The 23,421-nt window shown below is 39.2% G+C and overlaps 2 protein-coding genes across 8 annotated transcripts in view; one reads left to right on the forward strand and one right to left on the reverse strand.

Annotated features, from left to right (window-relative positions):
• Window positions 1-16,855, forward strand: part of STK24 (serine/threonine kinase 24) — a 147,153-nt gene extending 130,298 nt beyond the window's left edge. For all 5 annotated transcript variants that reach the window (XM_032771476.2, XM_032771480.2, XM_032771478.2 and 2 more), the window contains one exon: window positions 13,519-16,855. In XM_032771476.2, coding sequence (XP_032627367.1) covers window positions 13,519-13,555 — 37 coding nt within the window. In that variant the 3' untranslated portion in view covers window positions 13,556-16,855. The remainder of the gene's footprint in view (window positions 1-13,518) is intronic.
• A 5,327-nt stretch (window positions 16,856-22,182) lies between these two features.
• Window positions 22,183-23,421, reverse strand: part of FARP1 (FERM, ARH/RhoGEF and pleckstrin domain protein 1) — a 390,990-nt gene continuing 389,751 nt past the window's right edge. For all 3 annotated transcript variants that reach the window (XM_032771474.2, XM_032771475.2, XM_032771473.2), the window contains exon 27: window positions 22,183-22,719. In XM_032771474.2, coding sequence (XP_032627365.1) covers window positions 22,638-22,719 — 82 coding nt within the window. In that variant the 3' untranslated portion in view covers window positions 22,183-22,637. The remainder of the gene's footprint in view (window positions 22,720-23,421) is intronic.

The raw sequence follows: 23,421 nt of genomic DNA on the forward strand, positions 1-23,421 counted from the left end.
CAACCTGCCTCCCAGACAAAATTACATATTTAAATACTTTCTAGTCATACTCACATTTGCAAATCAACAGAAAAGCATTGAAGAAGCACTGTAACCGACCTTTCTAACTTAAACTCACTAAATTCTGATATATAAAGAGACCTGTAGCAGGGAGATTTGGCAAGAGCCCTGTGCTGCACGTCGAGTCCCTTTCAGGACCGAGAGAACAAAGCAAAACCCCAAAACCCACCAAACAAAGGCTTCCCTCACCCAGATTATGAAAGTACTTGTATTCCCCTGATGGTCCTTGGTCAGGTTGTTTTTTTGGATTCCCTGTTTGTTACCCCCTTTTAGAGGTAAAATATGAGACATTAACTTACTATCGTTTATGAAAAACCAGAAAAGAAGACCGTTTTAAAAAGTGCCAAACAGGTTTTTTACCTTTAATGTTAGTAATGGGCACAACAGCACTTTCTATTTTATTTTCATGTAAATTTTATACATCGCCCCCCCACACCACATTTCAACTGAGCGAGTAATCTTGAAAATTGGAACCCACATCATTACTGACCAATGAGTAAGGAAATTTTCCAAAGTTTGATAATATAGGATTCTTCCTTCTCTTTACCAGGAGACATGCCAGACGGTCAAATAAGTACACATGCAATGTAAATATTCAAGTAACTCAATTTAAAGTATAATACATAACACACACACATCAACACCCACAGCCTACTAATCATCTTCGCTGGACTACATTATATGTCCACATTGCAAATCTCTGTATTTTGCAGTCGGGCTATGCCTCCTACAGTGTTAAGAAAGAAAAAGTCATTTTGTATGTACACTCATGGGGTAGTGTAGTACTATTTCGGGTTTTGCGCTCTTTGCCAGACTGAGTATTATATACTTAAATAATACAGTATGCAGTGTGTAAAGTGAGTATATAATACTATGATAGGAAAAAAAATTAAAGTCCGGGGTTGTTGACTTTCTAAAGCTCCTTGGGCAATCACATTCAGATCCCTCTCCCTTTCCCCTCTTTGCTTGTATGGGGTGCCTATTTTTTTTAGGTGTAAATACTCTTTTGAATTAAGAGACTGAATCTCCGCTCTGTGTTTCGCGTAACAGCGCGTCGGAGCAAGCGGGGCCTCGTCTCCGCAGAGGCTTCTGTAATGCAAATAATTAAAATAATATAGTGTAGTCCATCTTATTCTATGAACGCAGAGCTGATCTCTGCATTCCTTACCCATAGTGGATAGTCTTTTATATCAGCAATAGTCCCCTCCTATTCACCACCAGAAGTCAATGGACCTGTTGGCTTGAGTAAAGGTTATAGCCGATGGCCAATAGTTTACATGTCAAGGAGTTGGGGGACAGAAATGATAACACGAGCGAGGGTGGATTACATATATAAATAGGGCTAAGGATCGGAACTGGGCTGATGCATTGCCAGACGTGAGCGACATGTAAGTGATATAGACTTGAGGCACAATTATTTCGAGAAGTGCGGGGATAGGCTAAGATTTTTCTATTAAACAATTACTTTTCATAAACAAAGTGCACATCAAAAATATTTTATCTTTATAATACAGAATATCAGGCGGTCTTGTATTTTGACAAAATACTTGGCAAATATTAAAAGTAAGTCTTGCAATTTTCTGTAAGTCTTAATGCAAAGTATTTTTATTGTTACCTCTGAAGCCTCTGGTAAAGCTGTGATATCATGGTATCTGAAATGCCTGGACAAGCCTCCTCACTAAATAAATAGCTTCTCTCAGTTCTTCTATGAGACCCATGTTGTCACCATATGCCTACTTTTCTCTTCAATCTAAAAAAATGGCAAAACTACATAACAGTGTAATTATCTGACAAATATTGAACATGTAGTATTATTGTTATCTATGTTTCCACAGAACTAGACCCTGAAAATTAGTACATTTTTTTTAATTTTATCATTAAAAAGTCTGCTCAGAGAAACATCACTATTGTAATTAGAGATTTTTTATCGCAGGCATTAAAAAGGCAGTCATAGGCCATTCACAAAACTAAGCGTGGTCATGTGGATCTTGAAAACCCTCAACCCAAGAACCAGGATCATCTGAGGTCACCAGCAAATCTATTATTCCAGATTTTAGAAAGGTGCTGGTGTTACAAGTAAGAGTTAGTTCTTAGGTATGTCTACCCTACGGGTTTATTCCATTTTAATAGAACCAGTTTTTTAAAATTAGATTGTATAAAGTCGAGTGCACACGGCACAGCTCACAAGCAGATTAATTGCGAGTTGCGTCCATTACCGAGGCTAGCGTCAATTCCGAGCATTTGCACTGCGGGTGTATCCCAATAGCTATCCATATTTCCTGCAGTCTCCCCCGCCCATTGGAATTCTGTGAGATCCCAATGCATGTGCTAAAACAGATGGTTAGGGTACATGTCTCTTTTACCTGTAAAGTGTAAGAAGCTCAATGTAACGCTGGCTGGGACACCGTGGCCAGAGGACCAAATGGGGGACAAGATACTTTCAATTTGGTGAGGGAAGTAACTTTGTTTGGTGCTTTTGTTTTGGTTCGTTATTCGCTCTCAGGACTGAGAGGAACGGGACATCATTCCAATTCTCCAAGCGTTTCTGAAATCAGTCTTTCATGTTTCAATAGTAAATAACAGAGCAGGCAAAGCCGATTTAGTCCTTATGTTTGTTTTCTCAGCTGGTAAATGTGTCTTTTGTTTTTTGGAAAGATTTACCTGTGCTGTAATTTGAAATCTCAGGTGGGGGTTGGGGGGGGGGGGGAGTCCCTCTAAGTCTATATGAACATCGAGTATCCTGTAAAGCATTTTCCATCCTGAATTTTAGAGAGATAATTTTTACCTTTTCTTTTCTTTAATTAAAAACTTTCTTTTTAAGAACTTGGATGATTTTTCCTTGTTTTAAATCAAGGGATTGAGTCTAAACTCACCAGGGATTGTCGGGGGAAAGGAGGGGGATGTTAATTCCCTTGTTTTAAGACCCAAGGTTTGGTCTTGGGTTCTCCAGGAAGGTTTTGGGGGGAACAGAAGTGTGCCAGAACAGACTTCCTGGCTGGTGCACGTATCAATTTCAGCTAGTAAGTAAGCTTAAAGTGATACATGCAGGTCCCCACTTCTTGAACCCTAAAGTAAAAGTGGGAAAAAACTTGACAGCATGATGGGCAAAAACAGTGTCACGGTGATTCTGGTAAGATGTCGTCACTCAATCCTTCCCTCGTGAAAGCAACCGGCAGACAACAATTTTGCGCCCTTTTTCCTCTGGATTGCCTGGCAGACGCCACAGCTTGGCAACCATGGAGCCCGTTTTGGCCTTTTGTCCACTGTCAATCTATATGTGGTACTGCATGCTGCTGACAGACGTGGTAACGCAGTGCTACACGCAGCATTCATTTGCTTCGCCAAGGTAGCAGAGGCATTTTACCATCCCTATTCATCGTCGCCATTGTAAATTTGGTGATGAGATGATGGTTATCAAGTCATCTTTGCACGCGTTCACAATTCGGAATTGGCAATGACGGTTATCTAATCCTTTGTACTCGTCTGCTGCCGTCAGGTGCTCCTGGTGGCCTCACTGAAGGGTCGGCTGGGGCGCATGAACAAAAAATGGGATGACTCCCTGTTTCATTCCTTCCTTTAGGTTTTGTCTAAAAATAGACGTCAGTCCTGCTAGAAGTAGGGCAAGTGCTAGAAGAACCAGAGAGGCACAGCTGCTCGGTCAAGCCCCAGAGATCCTGCAGAAATGAAAGAAGCTCATGCCATTCTAGGGATGCCCTGCAACAACCCCACCCAGTTGATTTCCTCCTCCCAACCCTCTTGGCTACCATGGCAATGGTCCCCCATTTGAGTGATGAGTAATAAGATCAGAATAAGAAACACTGAGTTTTTAGTGAGATAAAATGAGGGGGAGGCGCCTCAGCTGCCTATGATAGTCCAGGGAGAACAAAATTTCTTTAAGACATGAAGCCGGGGGGCTGAATGGAATTGGCCTCCAGGCTGCTATGAGAGGACAGTACCAAGTCGTCTGTTACCGTCTGCCGGGAATGACCAGGAGTCAATTCCATTTTTAGCCACGCGCCCAGCCGACCTCCAACGAGACACCAGGAGCAACTCACGGGCTGCTGCTGCTGCCATGGATACAGTCATTTTGACCTTTTTGCCACCGGGAAGGGATTGCTGAGGTTCAGCGCTGCAGCAACCCCGTCAACCAGCAAATGCAGTAGACATAGGGTGACATTTGAATAAAAGGCAAGAAACGATTTTTTCCTTTTCTTTCCGGGGGAGGTGTAAACTTGAATACATACACCCGATACACCTGGGAAATGTTTTTGACCCTTCAGGCATTGGAGCATCACCAAGAATGCAAATGCTTTCGGAGACTGCGGGATGTGGATAGCTGGAGTCTAGTAACCCCTCCCTCCTCCATGAGCCGTCCATTTGATTTCTTGGCTTTCCGTTACACTTGTCATGCGCACGTTGCTGAGTCCCTGCTGTGACTCGTCTGATCATAGCCTGGAGATTTTTCAGCTGCTTTGTCATTTCTCTTCTGTAACAGAGCTCTGATAGAACAGATTTGTCTCCCATACAAGCGATCAGATTAGTATGCCCGTACGGTCCATGCTGGAGCTCTTTTTTGATTTTGACTGCATCGCCACTCGTGCTTCACAGAGCTCCGATGCTGGCAAAGACAGGAAATGTAAATTCAAAAGTTCAGCGGGGGCCTTTGTCTACCTGGCCAGTGCATCTGAGTTCAGATTGCTTTCCAGACGTCACAAATGGCTGCACTGTGGGATACCGCCCGGAGGCCAATACCGTCGAACTGCGGCCACACTAACCCTAATCCAACATGGCAATACCGATTTTCAGCTCTACTCCCCTCGTCGGAGAGGCAGTCAGAATGGGTTTAAAAGCCTTTATTTCGATATAAAGGGTTCGTTGTAATAGACGGGTGCAGGTTAAATTCCGTTTAATCCTGCTAAATTCGGTTTACAAGAGGCGTAGTGGTAGACCCAGGCCTTACTAATTTTTGTACTACACTTTTGGTACTTTCATAGCACCTTCACGTAAGAGCTTCACAGCAACTTTAAAAAGTTATTCGCTGAGTTCTGTTACACAAAACTTGAACACTGCAGCTGCCGCGATTCTAAATTTCAGTGAATGTTCTAGGTCTCTCTGGACAGAACGTATTTAATTTTGGTTCAAAGCAGAACACTGGAAAAGCCGTAGGTCAGAGGAAAATCAGGTACCCCCACACTCCCTGGTCCTGCAGGCAATGGAGTCTGCTGTTGCCCTACACAGAAACAGCAGCTTAACTTGTGCAATTCGAGTGTCGTAGTGGATCTAATAGGAATACAAGAATCTTACGGGGAAGAGTGTGTAAGGAGTAAATGGGATAAGAGTGGGTAGCAGTACACGCTGAGGACAAAGGACAGCAGGAAGGCTGATGAAAGAGGATGGGGCAGTGGTGATGGGTGGGAAGCACGCACCAGAGGGTAGGTGAGCGAAGGGACTTGCTCTTGGGGAAGCGAGATGGCTAAGCAGAGACCCACAAGGAAATCAAGTGGTGAGGAGTGTGGTGATGATAAAGAGGGATGCAGGAATCCAGAGCAGGAGCAGGTGTGGTGCTGTGAAAGCAGGAAACAAGAATGGGAGAAGTGAGACATTTGACTGAGAGGAAAGACAAGAGCACAGGGTGACCCTAAGAAGGGATTCTATAAGAAATGGGATGGGGGAGAAGAATTGCAGAGTTCATGGAAAGAGGGGGACACACACAAGGCCTGCATCGATAGAAATACAGTCAATGACTATGGGGGTGGGGAGAACAGATAGGAACAGACAGAACCCCTGGCAATGAGAGATGAGATGAGGGAGCAGGCAGGGCCCCTGATATAGAGAGCATAGAGGGTGGCACACAGGGAACTGGTGTTGCGAAACAGAATATTGAGGGAGCCTCTGTAAGTGCACAAGCAGCTGTCAGTACCGCTACAGATCATTTCGACCCCCAATAGAAATAACAATTAATAGCTCGTCAACATGCCCCACTGAGAATGTATTAAATGTCTACCTTAATTTTACAGATGATGGCGACGACAGATTGACTCTCTGCTGAGTCGTGACTATAAGCTCTCTTTGGTGCATGGAGACCACAATCTTTGGTAAGTAGCTCTCTACTGTGTTCAATATGCCTTTGCTACTTGCATCGGAAACCTTCCAGCAAGCCTCCTCAAGACCGGGGCTCCTTTGATTAGAAAATACTTTTGGTGCCCTCTGGTTTTCTTGTCCACCCACAGGGAGGACAGTTGTAAAGCTTGAAACATAGGTTCAACAGAAATCTTGTCCTGAATATCCAACAGGAGGCGAATGCATAGGGTAGGAAAACAACTGCTTTGTAATTGATGAGCGAGATAAATAACGAGTTCTTAAAGTACTAATTAATTCATAAGACGTGAACTTCTGACATTATGATCTGTATTCCCCTTCATATGTAAATATCAGCTTATATAAAATTAAAGAATCATTCCACAGAATATCTGTATTAAAATAGTTTGTGTGATTCCAGCTACAAAGTTCAGCATTTAAACTTTCCAGGCTTTGAACCTTTTATACTCTCTTAGCCTAGTACCAAGCAGACTTGGGGAGAGTGAGGAGCTGATGCAGATTAGACAAAAAGACCCAATAATAGAAAAAATTGGTGCACTGCAGTCAACGCAGTAAACACACCTCCCTCTTTATGAACTCCCACTTTAATTTTCTCTCCTCATGCTCTTCGCTTCTCTCTGGTGTCTATAAGCTGAAACACCCTGTAATATTTACCATCTAGATTACAGAGACAACTTTTACTTTTTTTTCTTTCTTTTTATTAAAAGTTTTGCTTTTTAAGACCTGTTTGACTTTTTCCCCTAGTTGAGGCTCAAGGGAATTGAGTCTGTAGTTACCAGGGAAGTGGTGGGAGACAGGGAGAAAGAAGGGAGGGGGAAGGGGGAATCCCTTTGTTTAGATTCACAGAGCTTGAATCTGTCTATCTCTCCAGGATAGTCCTGGGAGGGAACGCCTGGGAGGGGGAGAAGAAGGAGGGGAAATGGTTTATTCCCCTTTGTTGTAAGACTCAAGGAATTTGGGTCTTGGGGTCCCCAGGGAAGGGTTTTGGGGGGACCAGAGTGCCCCAAAACACTGTATATTTGTGGGTGGTGGCAGCTTATCAGATCTAAGCTGGTAATTAAGCTTAGAGGAATTCATGCTGGTACCCCATTTTTTGGACGCTAAGGTTCAGATTGGGGATAGAATACTATGACAGTTGTGAACTTGTGAATCATTCTCTTTCCACTCTTGAGTTCTGTCCAAAAGTGAAATTTTGGAAAAGTTCAAACTAAATCTCTTTAGTTGCTAAAATAACTAGTGCCCAAAAGAAATACATTTCAAAGTGGTCTAATAAGGATACATCAATGAATTGTGCGCACTTTACCAATATTTAAAAACACTAAAAAAATCCAGGATAATAGTTGAAAGCAATTTAAAAAAAAATACTATGCAGAGTGCACAATAATGTTCATTAGCATTGTCCAGTATGTTTACCTTAATAAAATTTTCCCTCTTTCATCAGAAAGAAAATGCTCATTGAGATTAAGAGAGTGTGTCAAGGTTTATTGTCCTCAAACTGCTGCTGGAACAGTTTTGGATGACAGAGATTGTATAAGCATATTAACAAATTTTCAAAAAGTCTTCCATCTTAACATAAAAGTAATAAGTTGTGGATATGAATAACTATGGTTCCCTTGATTTTTGGACCTCCATATTTTTCGCCTCATTTTAAATTCTTCTGCCTTAATGCAGATACTCTTGTATTTAGGACCTGGTGCTCATGTAAATAGTTCTTACTTGTGTAAGCAATCTCATTTAAGTTAAAGACCACTTGTGGTTAAGGGTATGCAAATTGAGCCCTTAGTGTGTTTGTATAATAATATACTTTAAAAAAAATAATCTCAATGCTTGGAACCCAGTTATAATACACATCTGTTTTGGCAATATACCAATATATCTTGGGTTCCATCTTAAGTGGAGTTTAATGAAGAAACCATTAATATTTCTAGATGTGAAGCATTTGTTCATACTCTGGTTTGAGAAACATAACTGTGGCTGAATTTAAATTTGTATATTGAAATTGATTTATTTATTTATAAATAAAGTTCTACATAATTTAAAAAGGGCCACATATACTCAAAACTTAATTTTATTTTTTTACAAAAATCTCCAATTATATTGATAGTAACTGAACATCAATGGCAGTAATGGGATGAATTTTACATGTTTCAAAGAGTTTCTGTAGGACCAACCACGGTATGTTTACTAATAAAATTAAAAAACAAATGCAAATTTGGTAAAATATGTAATTGCTTTATAAAGTCTAGTGTAAATCTGATTGATGCAGTTCAAGTTTATTAGTAGTAAACTTGTCTAGAGAATGAACAAAACCAGTCACCTTAAAAAAAAAAAAAAAAAAAAAAAGCCATATTAAATTAATGTTAAGGACATAAGGCATGTTGCTGACATGAGCTCTCTCACGACACTGTGCATTGCAGCAGCAGAAGGGATGAAGCCATTTCAAAACCAACCCACTATCAGAAATATTTCAAATCAGTAGGAATGCCTGTTGTATAAAAAAACCTCTGGAAAATGACTTTTCGGACAGCGTAGACTATGCCTATATTGCACCTAATCAGTTTTTCTGTACTGATATTGACATAAATGTCAAATTTTGTACAGGAAAGATTTGAGTATGTAATACTGTTTCTTGTCTATATTTATAGAAACAAGTAATAAAGAATTGCTATATAATATGCTAAGGGCTGTCAAGTCATTTAACAAAAGTAATCTGTGAATAAACAAAATCAAATCGCGATTAATTTGTCATGAAATAATGGAATACCTTTGATTTAAATTAGTTTTTGAAATGTTTCTACATTTCAATATAATTAAGTTCAATGCACAAAACAGAATACAAAGGTGGTGCAGTCGTTCTGTTAATACTTATTTTTTATTACAAATATTTGCACTGTAAAAAACAAGACATAGTTATTTTCATCATTTACCTCATACAAGTACTGTAGTGCAATCTCTCTTTATCATGAAAGTGAACTTACAAATGTAGAATTATGTACAAAAAAAACTTACATTAACAACGAATAAAACAATGTAAAACTTAGAGCCTACAAATCCAATTCAGTCCTACTTCCTGTTCAGCCAATCATGCAGACAAACAAGTTGTGTTACATTCATTGCAGAAGATAATGCTGCCTGCTCTTGTTTCAGGACACCTGAGAGAACGCATTGGCATGGACGACTATTGTGTAGCAATGGTGTCTCGCAAACGATTATTTGAAGCGTGCCAGATGCGTTAGAGACGAGTTCATGGGCCCTTTATGCTTCAGCCAGCCATTCCAGAGGACAAATGCGTCCATGCTGACTACAGTGTCTGCTCAATAACTGTCCCAAAGCAGTGATGGACCGGATCTCATGGGTTCATTGTCGGTGTATCACAGCACATCGCAATGAAGCAGGACCTTTTGCGGCAGGGGGTAAGGGCTGCGCCGGTGTGGCGGACATGCGGGGGCACCCCCAGGGGGGTTGGCGTGACAGTGGGCAGCATGGAGGGCAGTGGCGGTGAGGTGCAGGGGGGCGGGTGGGACGCCGTTGGGGGGCTAGGGGGGTGCAGAGGGGCGCGGGGGTGGTTGCCGGGGAGGCGGGTACACCGGGAGATGGGGGTGGGGACGCTCCGTCTCTGGCGGGTGGGGCCGGGGGGACAGGGGAGGGGGTGAGGGAGGGGCGATGCGGGCCGGGAGTGGCCCAGTCCATACCCGCAAACGGTGGGATCGGCACAGCCCAGAAAAAACGCGCATGCTCTTTGAACGTTATGGACAGAACCCACACGAACACAATTATTCATTTGAATCAGGATGGCAACTACCAGAAGGTTGATTGTTCTTTTTTGGTGTGTTCGGGTTCTGTAATTTCCAACAACTCGGAGTGTTGCTTTTATTAAGACTTTCTGAAACATGCTCCCACACCTCATCCTTCCTCCAGATTTTGGAAAGGCACTTCAGATTCTTAAATTTGTGTGGACCGAGTGCTGGTAGGATGATCTTTAGAATGCCACGATTAGTATCTCTACCTCTAGCATTTTGTCAAATTTTGCAATGGAACGTGGTCTGAAAATGTTACTAAACGTAGCTGAAGTCTGCTAATAACATTTGAGAGAGAGGTAATAGTGCAGAATATGGAGTAAAACATCAGGAGGCATACAATTCTTCCCAAGGAGTTCAGTCACAGAGTTTAATATAACACACTCGTGATCTTTAAATGAGCGGCATCAACATGGAAGCACCTCTTCCTCTGAAACGGTTAGACTGGAAGTCATCAATAGGCATATAAGAATCTTTTAGCGAATTTTCTTGGGCACGTAAGATTATCTAATTGGCAACAGTGGATGGTTTTTCGCCTTCCGGCTGGCAGCATGGGGGCATGGTCGTCGCTTAGCTAAGTGGAATCTCGGCAGCTATGAGAGGTCTTCAAACCACCAATTTGAAGACTTCGAGATAACTACGGAACATGGTCTAGGGGTTGTATAGAAGTGAATGGTAGGGTTCTGTGGGCTGCCTTTGTGGCAGGAAGGTTTCAAGACTAGGACTAGATGATCATATTGGTCCCTTCTGACCTATGAGTCTGAGTCTATAAATATAATATAAGTCAAGTACCAGAGAGGTAGCCGTGTTAGTCTAGATCTATAAAAGCAGCAGAGTCCTGTGGCACGTTATAGACTAACAGACGTATTGGAACATGAGCTTTCATGGGTGAATACCCACTTTGGCATGCATCCAACGAAGTGGGTATTCACCCACAAAAGCTTGTACTCCAATACGTCTGTTAGTCTATAAGATGCCACAGGACTCTGCTACTTATAATATAAGTGAGCATTGTACACTTTGTATTCTGTGTTGTAACAGAAATCAGTATATTTGAAAATGTAGAAAAACATCCAAAATATTCAATAAATTTCAATTGGTATTCTGTTGTTTAACAGTGAGAATAAAACTGTGATTAATTGTGATTAATTTTTTTAGTTAATTACGTAAGTTAACTGTGATTAATCAACAGCCCTATTTAATACATATCCCTTAGAGGATGGTTAACTCCTCATCTGAATCCCTCTGTTATACTCACACCTTCAGGCAATCCCTCTTCTTATCAATAATACTTGCTTTATCTTACTTTACTTATCTGTTGTTCAGGGTTTTGTCTTTTTTCTTATCTTACTGTGATTGTAAATTCTTTGTAGTAGGGACTGTCTTTACCTGCATTTGTATATTACTATTTAATTTTATGGTGCTGTATAAATTACTTCAAAGAAATTCATTGTATTATTATTCCTTTAATGATATTGTAATTAACACAATGGTTTTGTAGATAAAAATAATTAATATTCCTAAAATGTAAAACCAGTTCTTCTTTCTTTTAAATACATTTTCAATTTTTAATGTGATATATTTTAAAGTAATTTTTATTAAGTTGACCACTTTTTAAGTTTATAAAGTTTATTAAGTTTATCAACTTTATTAAGTTGACCCTGCTGTCATAAGAAAAGTTGAAAAGGTTTATCAGAGACTTTGCATAATTTTTAGCCCCCTTTGTGTAGGATAATCTGCTATCCATGCTCTGTTAGCAGTTTGAAGCTGAGTAAGCCTGAGAGATTGATCAAAAAGTCTTTACAAAAAAAAATGTCAAGACTTTAAAACTAAACTCCCATCAGAAAAATGTTTTTGCATTTGAATAACAGGCTTTTTCAGGCATATTCATCTTTTTTGTTAGTTTGAGATAATCATAGAAATGTAGGACCGCAGATGACCTTGAGAGGTCAGCTAGTCCAGCTCCCCGTGCTGAGGCAGGATCAACCTAGACAAACTCTGACATGTGTTTGTCTAACCTGTTCTTAAAACCTCCCTGTGACAGGGATCCCACAACCTCCCTTTGGAAGTGTTTTCCAGTGCTTAACTATCCTTATAGTTAGAAAGATTTTCCTGTTATCTAATCTGAATCTTCCCTGCTGCAGTTTAAGCCAATTACTTCTTGTCCTACCTTCAATGGACATGGAGAAGAATTGGTCACAGTATAATACCCCTTAGAAACCACGTTTTCTAAACTTTTGATAATTTTTGTTGCTCTCCTCTATACTCTCCAGTGTGAGAGATATTGGCAAAGTGTGGTGCCCGAAACTGGACACTTTACTCCAGCTGAGGTGTCACCAGTGCTGAGTAGAGTGGGACAATAACCTTCCCTGTCTTATGTATTGCACTCCTGTTAATAGATCCCAGAACGATACCAGCCTTTTTTGCAAATACATTGTATTTGTTGATTCATATTCAGTTTGTGATTCACTATAACCACAGGTGCTTTTCTGCAATACTGTAGTCTAACTAGTTCTTTGTATTTGTGCATTTGTGTTTTCCTTCCGAAATGTAATACTTTACACTTGTCTTTTGTTGATTTCAGACCAATTTTCCAGTTTGTCAAGGTTATTTGAATTCTGGTCCTGCCCTTCAAAATGCTTGCAATCCCTCCCAAGTTGGTGTCATCCACAAATTTTATAAGCATATTTTTCACTTCATTATCCAAATTATTAATGATGATCCAAGTTACTAATTTGAGATATTCCTCTCTAACACATCTATGAAGGTGAAAGGATATCACTTATTTGTGCACACTTCAATATACTTTGAATATTAAATACTGTTGCCATTTGATCAAATCTTTGAACAAAAGTGTAGTCTTTTTATAGTATCAAGTTCTTTTCTTTACATGTTTTAATGCCTAAAATTATCTTTTCACTGGTGATCGCAGTAATTCTTGACATTAACAAGATTTTATATTTTAAAGTACAATACCTAGCCCTAGTGAGTTGTGGTGAGCACCGAGGAACAATAGAAATTCTTAAAAGGGTTCTGGTGTAGTGATTAGAAAGAGCATATTCTGGTCTCTAATATTCTTCAAAATTTAGTGAAGCTTAATGTATTAAACTCCCCCTCTCTGGCCCCCCCCCCCCAAAAGCTTTGGAACGCAAAAGCTATTTTTTCTTTTGGTGGGAGGGAGGCAGGTCTAGTTTAAAAACTTTTTCATGCCCCAGAATATTTTGAGATGGGAGACACCAAGTTTCCCAAGGTAGGGGTTTTGAATGAAAACACACAGGATTTATTAAATGATTATGTACCCATTAAAATATATTTGAGGATTGAGTGTTGTCATTCTGATGAACAGAACCATAGTTATGCACTTGCAATGTCTTATTTATATGATATTCAGGTCTGTAGCTTGGCTATATTTTTTTAAACTAAGTGTGTCAAAGTATGATCCTGAAAGGAAGAAAGCTTTAAGTTCCTACTTACAGCACAATTTAATTACGTTTTAATCATTCTTTGTTATGTAACAAGAGTTTGAAAGTGACCAAAAATAGCCATTTCTTTTCTTCTCCAGATATTCACTAACTGGAGGAAGTACTTCGTCTCACTGAAGTATTGGTTTTGAATTTTTCAAAGTCAACAGGCCACCCTGTAGTGTCTGCATTGAGGAAGTGCTCTTTAATGTTGATCGACCGCTCTTCTGTGAAAGGACATTCCTGAATGTGCAACAGCAAAAAAGAAGTCTCTCAGATGGGGTGTTGTTTTTCAGCTCCTTAAACCTATAGGGTTTTTTTTTAACCATAGTGCACATATTTAAGGGAGAAGTGTCTTTATGACATCTGCAATGTATATTTACATTTGTGATAAGGACACTGAAGATATTGTGAAATCTCAGGTATTTTGCTTTAAGATAACTCCTTTGGAGATAGAAATGCATTCTGTTGGATTTGTGTACAGATTTGTATATAGTGTCGTTTTTGTACTGAAAGCCTTTAAACCTGTATAAGGAGTCACTGTGTACAAAATGACGAAATCTTCTGTAGATAATGTTAGCCAGGTAAATATTTGACAGGCCATAAGTATTGCGTTGCCTTTATTTCATGTAAAATTTCAATTATGTGACAAGTGATTCTGGTTTGATTTTGTGTTTGACGGGTTCACCATGAAAAGATAGTAAATGCCCTATTATGGAAACCTGCTATTTGTACCTCAGTGTATCCAAATTTCCTCATTTGTCCTATATCCCTCTCTGTTTTACACTTGGAAGCTGGCTTTCTGATTATGGTACTACGTTTGGTTTATTTCAGTTTAACACATCTTGTCTCATATAAAGCTTTAAATTGTTTATTTTTTCTCTACAGAATTTTTTCACTTTTACATTTGTTTTAAATTGTGCCCGTGTTGATTCTGAATCATATGTTTTGTCCAGGTTTAGTAATATATACTTGTTGAAGCTTGTTGTGAAATCTAAATACCTTTTACATCTATACATAACTGAATGCTTGCATAAATAAATTTTATAACCTACATATATTTTGAAATCTTGAAATATCTTACAACCTTGGCTTTCAGAGAGTGGAAAGTGTTTCATAGAGAGGGCTGCTGTTTTTAATTATAAAATGAAATTGTCTCGGGGAGTAAAAGAAAAAAATTGAATTTATCAATATATAGAAAGGCCCAATCCTGCAGTCCTTAAGTCTATGCATCTCCTATTGAAACTGATGGGGAGTTACAGACATCAGTATTGCAGAATTGGCCCCAAAGTACAGAGTATGCCATAATCTTTATCACAAAAAAGTATGTGAATTTTGATTACCTGAAATGAAAATCTCCAGCACTGCTGTGGTTATTTCTGAATAACTTTATTAAGTGTTTCAGTCTCCTTGGAAATGGTAGTTGTATGTCTTTTGTGAAGTGACATCTCTTCATGGTATTTACTATATAGTTTAGTATAGTTTGCTTTACCAAGAGCAGAAATAAGTAATTTGTTTTCCTTGATAGGCAGGAGAGGGAGGATTTTGTCTTGTTTCACTCCACAAATTGATAATTATACATCAGGTGTGTATTTTTGATGTAATGTAATTGTCAGATCTCTAGTTATCTGTTCTCACATTATTTTAGAACTAGAAAACAAATGACTCTTGGAAGTGAATGAAATAAATGAATAACAGAGATACATTATACCTGCCAGCCTTTAGCATAATTTTGCCAGGGAAAGGCTGATTGTTAAATGGTGTGGTTCCTATATAATGAACTGAAGTGCTGTTTTTCAACCCTCTCAGCTTAATTATCATTTTAATGATTATGTACTATTTTGTGTGATCTTGAAGCTATGAAGATGTAGTTTAATCTAGAGGAAATAAACACACAACTGCCCCTTTACTAACTAGAAATGTGCATTTGAATCTTGATGCAGTGAAATGAGGAATTTACCTTTTTCAATGCAGAAATCAACAGAGAGTCAGTTCTACCGCTTGAGAATATGTAGTGGTAGTGTTGTGGGTAGCATACAGAAATAATCTGAGATAAATTGAAGTTTAAATGGGACCACTGAAACATTCCCAGTGTCATCTGTTACTATAAGAATGTCTTTAAATTGAAATGAGCTAGTTGGGAAAGAGCACACTTTGAAGATTTAGAGGCAAGTCAGATTTACAAGACAATATGGAATTAATTTCACTTTGAAAGTTCTGAAGCAGAAGTTAGTCAGAAAATTGTCTGATGTTCAGAAGGTGTAATCACTGACCTGCCCTTTTATTTTGTTATGAAAAACTACCCAGTTTGAGTGTCATTGAGGACGATTATAACAGATGATGCTTGGTGAAGGCAACCTTTGATTAAACAGATGGACACAGTTAGAAGGCCAATTGGCCAAAAGCATAAGACTTAAAAAAGAAAAACATAGTTAATTTATGGTGTAGATATGAATATTTTTATATATAATATAAAATATATATGTTAATGCAGATCAATCTTCAGATACGATGCAAAAATCAACATTTTGTCTTGAATGTAGAATGACAATCATTTGCTGGAGAAAAATGTTAATTTCAGAAATAAATCTGTACCAGCAATAGAAAACTTCTTTCATTTGAGGTCAATGTGTCTCGGAGATAAGTATGGCATAAGTAGTCTCTGAGGCAAGATATTTAAGAAAATTTTAATATTATTCTGAGAAAATGTCTTCTGCTAAGAACTTGACATTATACTATTGCAGTTAAGCTAAGTTTTTCTGGTACCGGTAAAGCAGCTATTTCAAAATTTCCCTTGAGTAGAGTGAAGACTCAATCCAAATTTACCTTAGTAACAAGTATTACGCTAGTCATGCAGATGTTGAACTCAGTGGACTCTTCACTTGTAAGAGGTTGCGAGGCTACGCACTAAATAAACTGTTAAAAAACAAAAAAAATTAACCAGAAAAGTTCTTTGAAAATGGAAAGATGTTTTGGTTTTTTTGTGCATCAAGTATATGCCTTTTTTAGTTAACAACCTTAATTTCCCTTGCAGTTGCACTATTATAGTTGATAAACACTGTTTAGTAGACGCTGGTGGCATTACTAACAAATCATTGCACCGGGCCTCTGGTAAAATAATGAAACATTTCTTCTGTTTCTCACAATGTAATCAAGTGCCATTGCCTCTTGAAAGCTCCAACAGTTTGTAAATGGTTCTTGAGTTGTCCTATGAAGTGTCTGGTTCAGTTCTTGATCTTTTATATAGCACTTTAGGTTGTGTTTTTTTTTTGTGAACACATAGTACTGATGTCTGTTTGTAACAGTTTATTTCCTTTCTTAAAGAAACATAGCTAACGTATTTCAGCTACCAATATGGCAATAAAGCGGGTGATCATCAGGAAGCGTTCATATGCATGGGTATAGTGCAAGGGTCAATAAAGATCACAGAAACTAAATTATTCTTGTAGTGTGTGTGTGTACTTTGGGACTGGGAACATCTTAAAATGTAGCAGAAAGTCTGCGAACCTAGTTCTTCAGACTGCATAAAATTTGAAGTGCTATCAATTGCACTAGGCATATGTAGTAGTTCTATCATATGTGATTTGGGTTTCTGCCCTTCTTTAAGCATGCATTAAATTGTTCTCTAAGCAGAATCTAATGTGTACATTTTGATTTCTATAACACTGCTGACTGTTTATGCCCTCTGTACCTAAACTTCACTTCTGTTGTTCTGCAAGGTATTGAACACCTTGAAAACTACATCTCACACACACAATTCAGTAATCTTACAGTTGATCTAATCAGATGGAGAATTTTAGGACTTGTCTACACACAAGCCAGACCAATTTAACAAAAGATGTGATTTGCACTGTTTTAGATAAACCACTGCAGCTGTGTGTAAACATTAATTCATTAAGTTTAATCTGGCATGTACTTAGACACACATTGTTGGTCCATGCCACCTGACTTGGGCTCATGGGGCTCAGGCTAAGAACTGTTTAATTGTAGTATAGACTTTTGGGCACGGCAGTATCTAATTGCAGGGTAGACATACCTTGGGTAACATGTATCACAGGCAAATTAGGTTTCTGGTGCAGGACCTGTGGGTGGAGGCTGCTTTCATTGGAATGTTTAACATTTCCTGCAGGAAAAGGTTGATAAGGGACTGGCTTGGTATTCTGATGTATTTGTAAATTCTTTTAGGTATTCCTCCCCCCGGCCTGTAATTGTGGGGTATTGTCCTTATTTTAACTTTGGAAGGCGATTGCCCTTTTGTTGGTCCCATGTAGAATCAGTGGGCAGTCATCATTTTTTTGTGAGTTTGTTTGTATGAGGACATAAGATATATCTTACAATTTTTATTGCATAGTTAGAAGCCAGAGAGAGCAGCCTTGCTTTCTTTGGGTGCTTGTGCATGTCCATTCCACTGTAGGTTTGTGCGTGCCCCCAGCACATTCACTGGAAATTTTTCCCTGAGTTGTACGGTTGGCGTGGCTTGGGCACTCTCTGGTGCCTCACGGTCGTAGCGCTAGTGTAAAGGGCCCAGCTGACCTTGCTCTCCCTCAATTTCTCCTTACTGCCCGTGATGTTCACTGGAACTGCTCTCCTTGCTATAGTAAGCTTTTCTTAGTGGACTTTGTATTTTTTTTCTTCTGTTGTATATAGTTAGTGTTTGTAAATAGTTTTTGTCTTAATTAGTTAGTATAGGTGTTTTTCCATCAGAGGGGCTTCATCCATTCCCAGTGTGAAGATATGCCTCTGTAACCTGGCTTCAAGCCCTGTGCCTCCTGCAATAAGGCTATGCCTCTGAGTGACATGCATTCTAGTTGCCTGAAGTGCTTGGGTGATGCTTACCTCAGGGATTGCTGTCATATCTGCCATGAATTTAAACCCTGTATGAAGGAGGACCAGGAAGCCAGGTTAAAGTTCCTTCTAATGGAGGTGGCATTGAGACTTTCCACCAAGCTGAACTCCTCCCACCATCCAGAAGTCCCAGCACTGTTCGCATTCTCTGGTGCCTAGCAAGCATAGGAAGCAACTGGCTGAAAGGAGACATTCCCTGACTTTGAAGAAGGCCAGGCATGGTAAGCAAGGGAAGTGTGACCTAGGTCAGGCCACTCCTCTGCCTCGGCATCATACTAGACACCATAGACTCTGGCCTTGACCCAGTCACTGTTGAATCTGGTATCAGAAGAACAATCGGCAGTGGAGGGACAGCGAGGCATGAGTGCCATTGTGGTGTTTTCTATGCTGGAGGCATTTGCTGTCATCAGGGACCTGCTCTTGGCACCAATGTCACCGGTAGTACAGGAGTTGGTGGCATCAGTGCTGGTGGACAGGAGGAAGCATGTAGCCCCCAGTTGTTTGGTTCCAGGCCCCGTTGTACCATCCAGAGGGAAACAAACCTTGAGGGCCCTGGTGCAAGCTTCCCCGCCTCAGCACTGATCTCTAGCACTGGTGGGAACCATGCCTCCGTGGTCACCAGAGGAGGCTCATTGTTGTCAGAATTGGAGGTTGGGTCACACTCCTTGCATCAGAGGAGTCGCCCCCCACTCTCTCTCCACTTATAATGGATAGCCATGTGTGCTGTCTCTAAATCTGAATGGCTGGCAGCTATTACCATAGTTTTTTCAGTAAAGAGGCCTTGAGTTTGTAATTTGCTTCCTTCTAAACCAGCCTGAATTTAACTTTCAGGGCACTATGAAAAGCTAATCCTTTTATTCTTTGCCTAGTGTCAGGAGGTTCATGCTGTATTCTGGATGTAGGAAATCTAGTTTACTTTTTAGCAGTATTAAATATTGTTTGTACATTTGCCTAAAGAAGCTATGGTGGGTGGATTTTTAAACGTGAAAACAAATTAAATGGAAGGCAGAAAGAATTAGAAGTATTTTGCCCTTTCCCACAATAAATTATCAAAAGGGTGGTTTTGATTTAAAAAAAAAAAAGAAAATATCTTTAAGAGCTAGCTAGCTCTTTTTTTATTGACTGTATAATCAGTAGAGCTCATGATAGTCTGAAACTGAGATTAAAAAGCTGCTTACAATTAAAGAGTTTAAACTCAGACAGCAAAGTGGTTCAACATACATACATCTTATCTTTGAAGGGGGAAAGATGACCACTGGAAAGCAGAAAATTTAAAGTGAGGTGGCTGACAGCACACACTTGGTCTTTCTAGGACATTTATATATACACACAATACTGTAGACACTCAATCGTTTATAGCAATCTTAGTGGTGGATTTGAGCTGTGGCCTCTTGAAGTAAAAGCTAGTGTCATTGTATTCTTAAAGGTACTAAACCTTCCGAACTATACCAGACTGTAGTTTTAAAAGTATCAGTACTAAAGACTTCCTAGAATCTCTCACCCCTTACCTAACTTGTCCCAGCAATACTTTTTGCTAATATCTGTTAAAATGTTGTTTGGATTTTTCAAACCTGCTGTTGATTATACATCAGTCTATGTCTGGTTATTTATTCCCTGTTTTGTATCTCTCCACACCCATATTCACATTTCAAATAAATTCTGGGACATTGCAATCCACCTTCCTTGCAGATTCCCTAGGATTGGTGAGTATTCTTCACTTTGTTCTAGGTCTGTAAGGGTACGTCTACACTACCTACTGGATTGGCGGGCAGCAATCACTCTATCGGAGATTGATCGACACTACACGCGATAAATCGATCCTCAATTGCTTTCCTGTAGACTGCTGAACTCTAGCTCGGCAAGAGACGGAAGCAAAGTCGACGGGGGAGCGTCAGCCATCGATCCCATGCTGCGAGGATGCGAAGTAAGTGATTCTAAGTCAATCTAAGATATGTTGACTTCACCTATGCTATTCTTGTAGCTGAAGTTGCGTATCTTAGATTGATCCTACCCCCCAGTGTAGACCAGGCCTAACAGAGAGTCAGTACTGTGGGTTCTCCAAAGTGTTTCTCTGTGGCTTAGTTGCTCTAAATTTTTCTTATATTTTTTCCCTTATATGAATCAACCTTTTAAAAATGGTTAAACTAAATATAGTTAACAAATCAACAGCCTTTAGCTGTAAACATACCCACTGTAATATTTTTAGTACTCATGCTGTACAATAATTCAATATCTTACTGTAGTGGATAATAAAGTTTTGAGCTGTTCCACATATCGAGCATGTTAAAGGTAATTGTCTCTAAGGAAAAGCACAGGTAACTGCTTGAATTATCACTTTGAGTGTTTAGCACTCAATAAAAACTTTTTTCAGGGTAGTGAAAATACATTTTAAGTTAACTTTAAATCACAGTTTTATTTACGTAGTGCTAGCTCCTTAGAAATGTAAGATTATAAAATAGAAAGTAAAGAGCATTATTTGAACTTATTTCTTTGTGTGAATGTCTACTAACAAATAGAAAAAAAAAATCTCTAGTTTCCTAAGAAATTTATGCCAAGTCCAAGGCCTATAACATCCTGGCAGTGAGAACACCACAGACTCTTGCACAAGCTAGCTGTTTATCAGTTTTGTGTTATATTTGCAACTAACACTGCCTTCTGCTATAAATCTGGAAAACTGAAATTATTCAATCAGGACTAGTAGTTTGAAGTCACTTGGTTGGGATTTTCAAAAGGACCCAGTTGTGTATATAATAAGGATTTAGAAGACTGTTAGTCTCTTATTTTTGAAAATGTTTGCACGGGTGTACAAATTAAATCTAAATAACCTCAGCATGAAAGCAATTTGGTACTTCTTGGGAGCACTAAAAGATCACTGAAGTTTTTAGGAAAAAAAAGACAAATGACAAAGTTTTGCCTTGAAACTGCAGTATGCTTGATAGTGTTGTGAGGTATTTTATTCCCTTTTGTTGTGAGCAATACTTAAACCATTTTATACATAGTGTAAGGACAAATGATTAACAAATCCAGTAGCTACACAATTAAAAAAAATGTGGTAGAATAATCCCCACTCCTTTCTTTGTGGTTCCCGTATTTATCCAAGCCCCTCTGGCTTCATGCAGTGTTCCCTGAAAGGAGCCCTTAACTGGGATAGAGCTGTGTGTTTTAGTAGGTTGAACCCATGTTTACAATAATCAATTTTCTTTGTTGTTTGTATTATAGAGTGATTCCTGACATTCTGATCGGACCAGTGGATGATCCAAAAATGTTGTTAGATAAAATACATAGATAATTATGGCAAATGGAGTAAATGTCTCAGCTGATGTGTATAGCTTTCACCCTCTCTCTCTATATATAACAAACAGTCATAATCTGTTGAGATAGGAGTAGTACCGCTCTAGAGGGACTAGAGTTTCAAAAAAGTTTGTAGGCCACTACAACTTCTCTGTGAAAAGTGGAACAATTGCACTCAGATGCAGGCATCATGAAAGCTTGGGAAAGTAGTACCATCAGTTTATAGTGTTTGAGTCCACTTTAATTACCAAAAACACTCTTCAATTTACTCAGTCACAAATAGCTGTGGTTCTTGCAGCATACAGGTTTTGTCAAGTTTGTAAAACAAACAGCAAAACACCACAGCAGCCTTTAATTCTCCTTGTACACACCATTCACAGTACATTAATAGCCCAAATAATATTGCACCGATCATTTTTAAAACTAGTCATCTTGCAAGTAGTATTCCCTGTTCAAAACTGACAGACAATTTTGGTCAACTTGCACCCAGAAAAAGGCAAGATAAATTTATACTACAGGTATATGTAACCCCAAACTGGAATGAGGTGGGTGAGCTGTAAACTGTTTAAGATAGAAAATTAGTAATTCCTTGAATAGTATGTAGAAAGACTGAAAAATTAAATCTGCTTACTGTGTATCTTTATAGTGTATACTGTGAAAATCCAGCAGTCTACAGATAGTCATATTAAAAAAAGTTTATGAAAAGAGAGGAAATAGCATTTGCCTCACTAGAGATTGTGAAGTTACAAATTAGTTTGTACTTATTTTTCAGGTGCAATCTTTGGGGCAAGGAAATGTCTTTTGGCATTTGGCACTTGGCACTCGAATAAGGACAATATTTTAATACTGGCACAAGCTAAAAAACAGCACACAGAATGACAAAAAATACAGGACATCAAACTAGTTGGAAGGTGTGAAAGACTTAAGGTTAAATAGCTTCGCTGATGCAATGAAAGTTGCTGCAAAACCATTTGTAGTGCTGTTTTTAAACAGTTGTACTAAATTTTAAGGAAGAAAATATATTCAAATATCCTCTAGAAAAGCAGCAACTGCTAGAATGGTCAGCTTGGTGCGTGTTTAGCCATCAATACACATGAGACTCTTTATGACTTAGAACATGGGTGCGTGAGGCAGAACTGGTGGCACTTCGGATCACTTCCATCCATCTGTGGGGGAAAGACAAAATGAGGTAAATAGCCAAGGAAGGCTTTCTGAAAACGTAAGCTGTTAAACTACATTACACTGTCCATTCTTGTTTTCAAGATGTTCTTCCCAATTTACAGTAGTGAACTGGTTTTAACACATGCTCTCCTTCTGACAGGTATCTTGTGAGTCCCATCACTAAGTGAGCCGGATTAATTTGAAGCAGTATTATAGAGAAAAAGTACTTGCTATAGAAGAAAACCAGATGTTTGGTTGGTATAATTCTCAGGTATTGGAACAATTTAAGGGATTTTTTTTTTTTTAAACAAACACCATGACATGTTCAGCCCACTAGACACAAAAAAATTCATAGTAACAATATAATGCTTTAAATGAGGCACTTCCAAACTTTGCTGGTTCACATATCATCTTCTTACACACAACAACCATCTTTGCTTTAGCCAAACTGGCTAAAGTTTATTCTTGGTAAAAGCAAATTCAGTGGAGAGTTGAGGTTAGTACCAGTTTTTTAGTCTATTTACACCCTGTCTCTCTTCTGGAGATTTGGAATTGTGGGGTGTGCAAAACTGTGTAGTGTATAGCACAGGGGCAGGCAAACATTTTGGCCTGAGGGCCACATCGGGTTTCTGAAATTGTATGGAGGGCTGGTTAGGGGAGGCTGTGCCTCCCCAAACAGCCTGACATGCCCTGGCCCCCCCCCCCCC

The sequence above is a fragment of the Chelonoidis abingdonii genome, chromosome 1, assembly GCF_003597395.2.
Source record: "Chelonoidis abingdonii isolate Lonesome George chromosome 1, CheloAbing_2.0, whole genome shotgun sequence".
In the NCBI taxonomy this organism is placed as follows: Eukaryota; Metazoa; Chordata; order Testudines; family Testudinidae; genus Chelonoidis; species Chelonoidis abingdonii.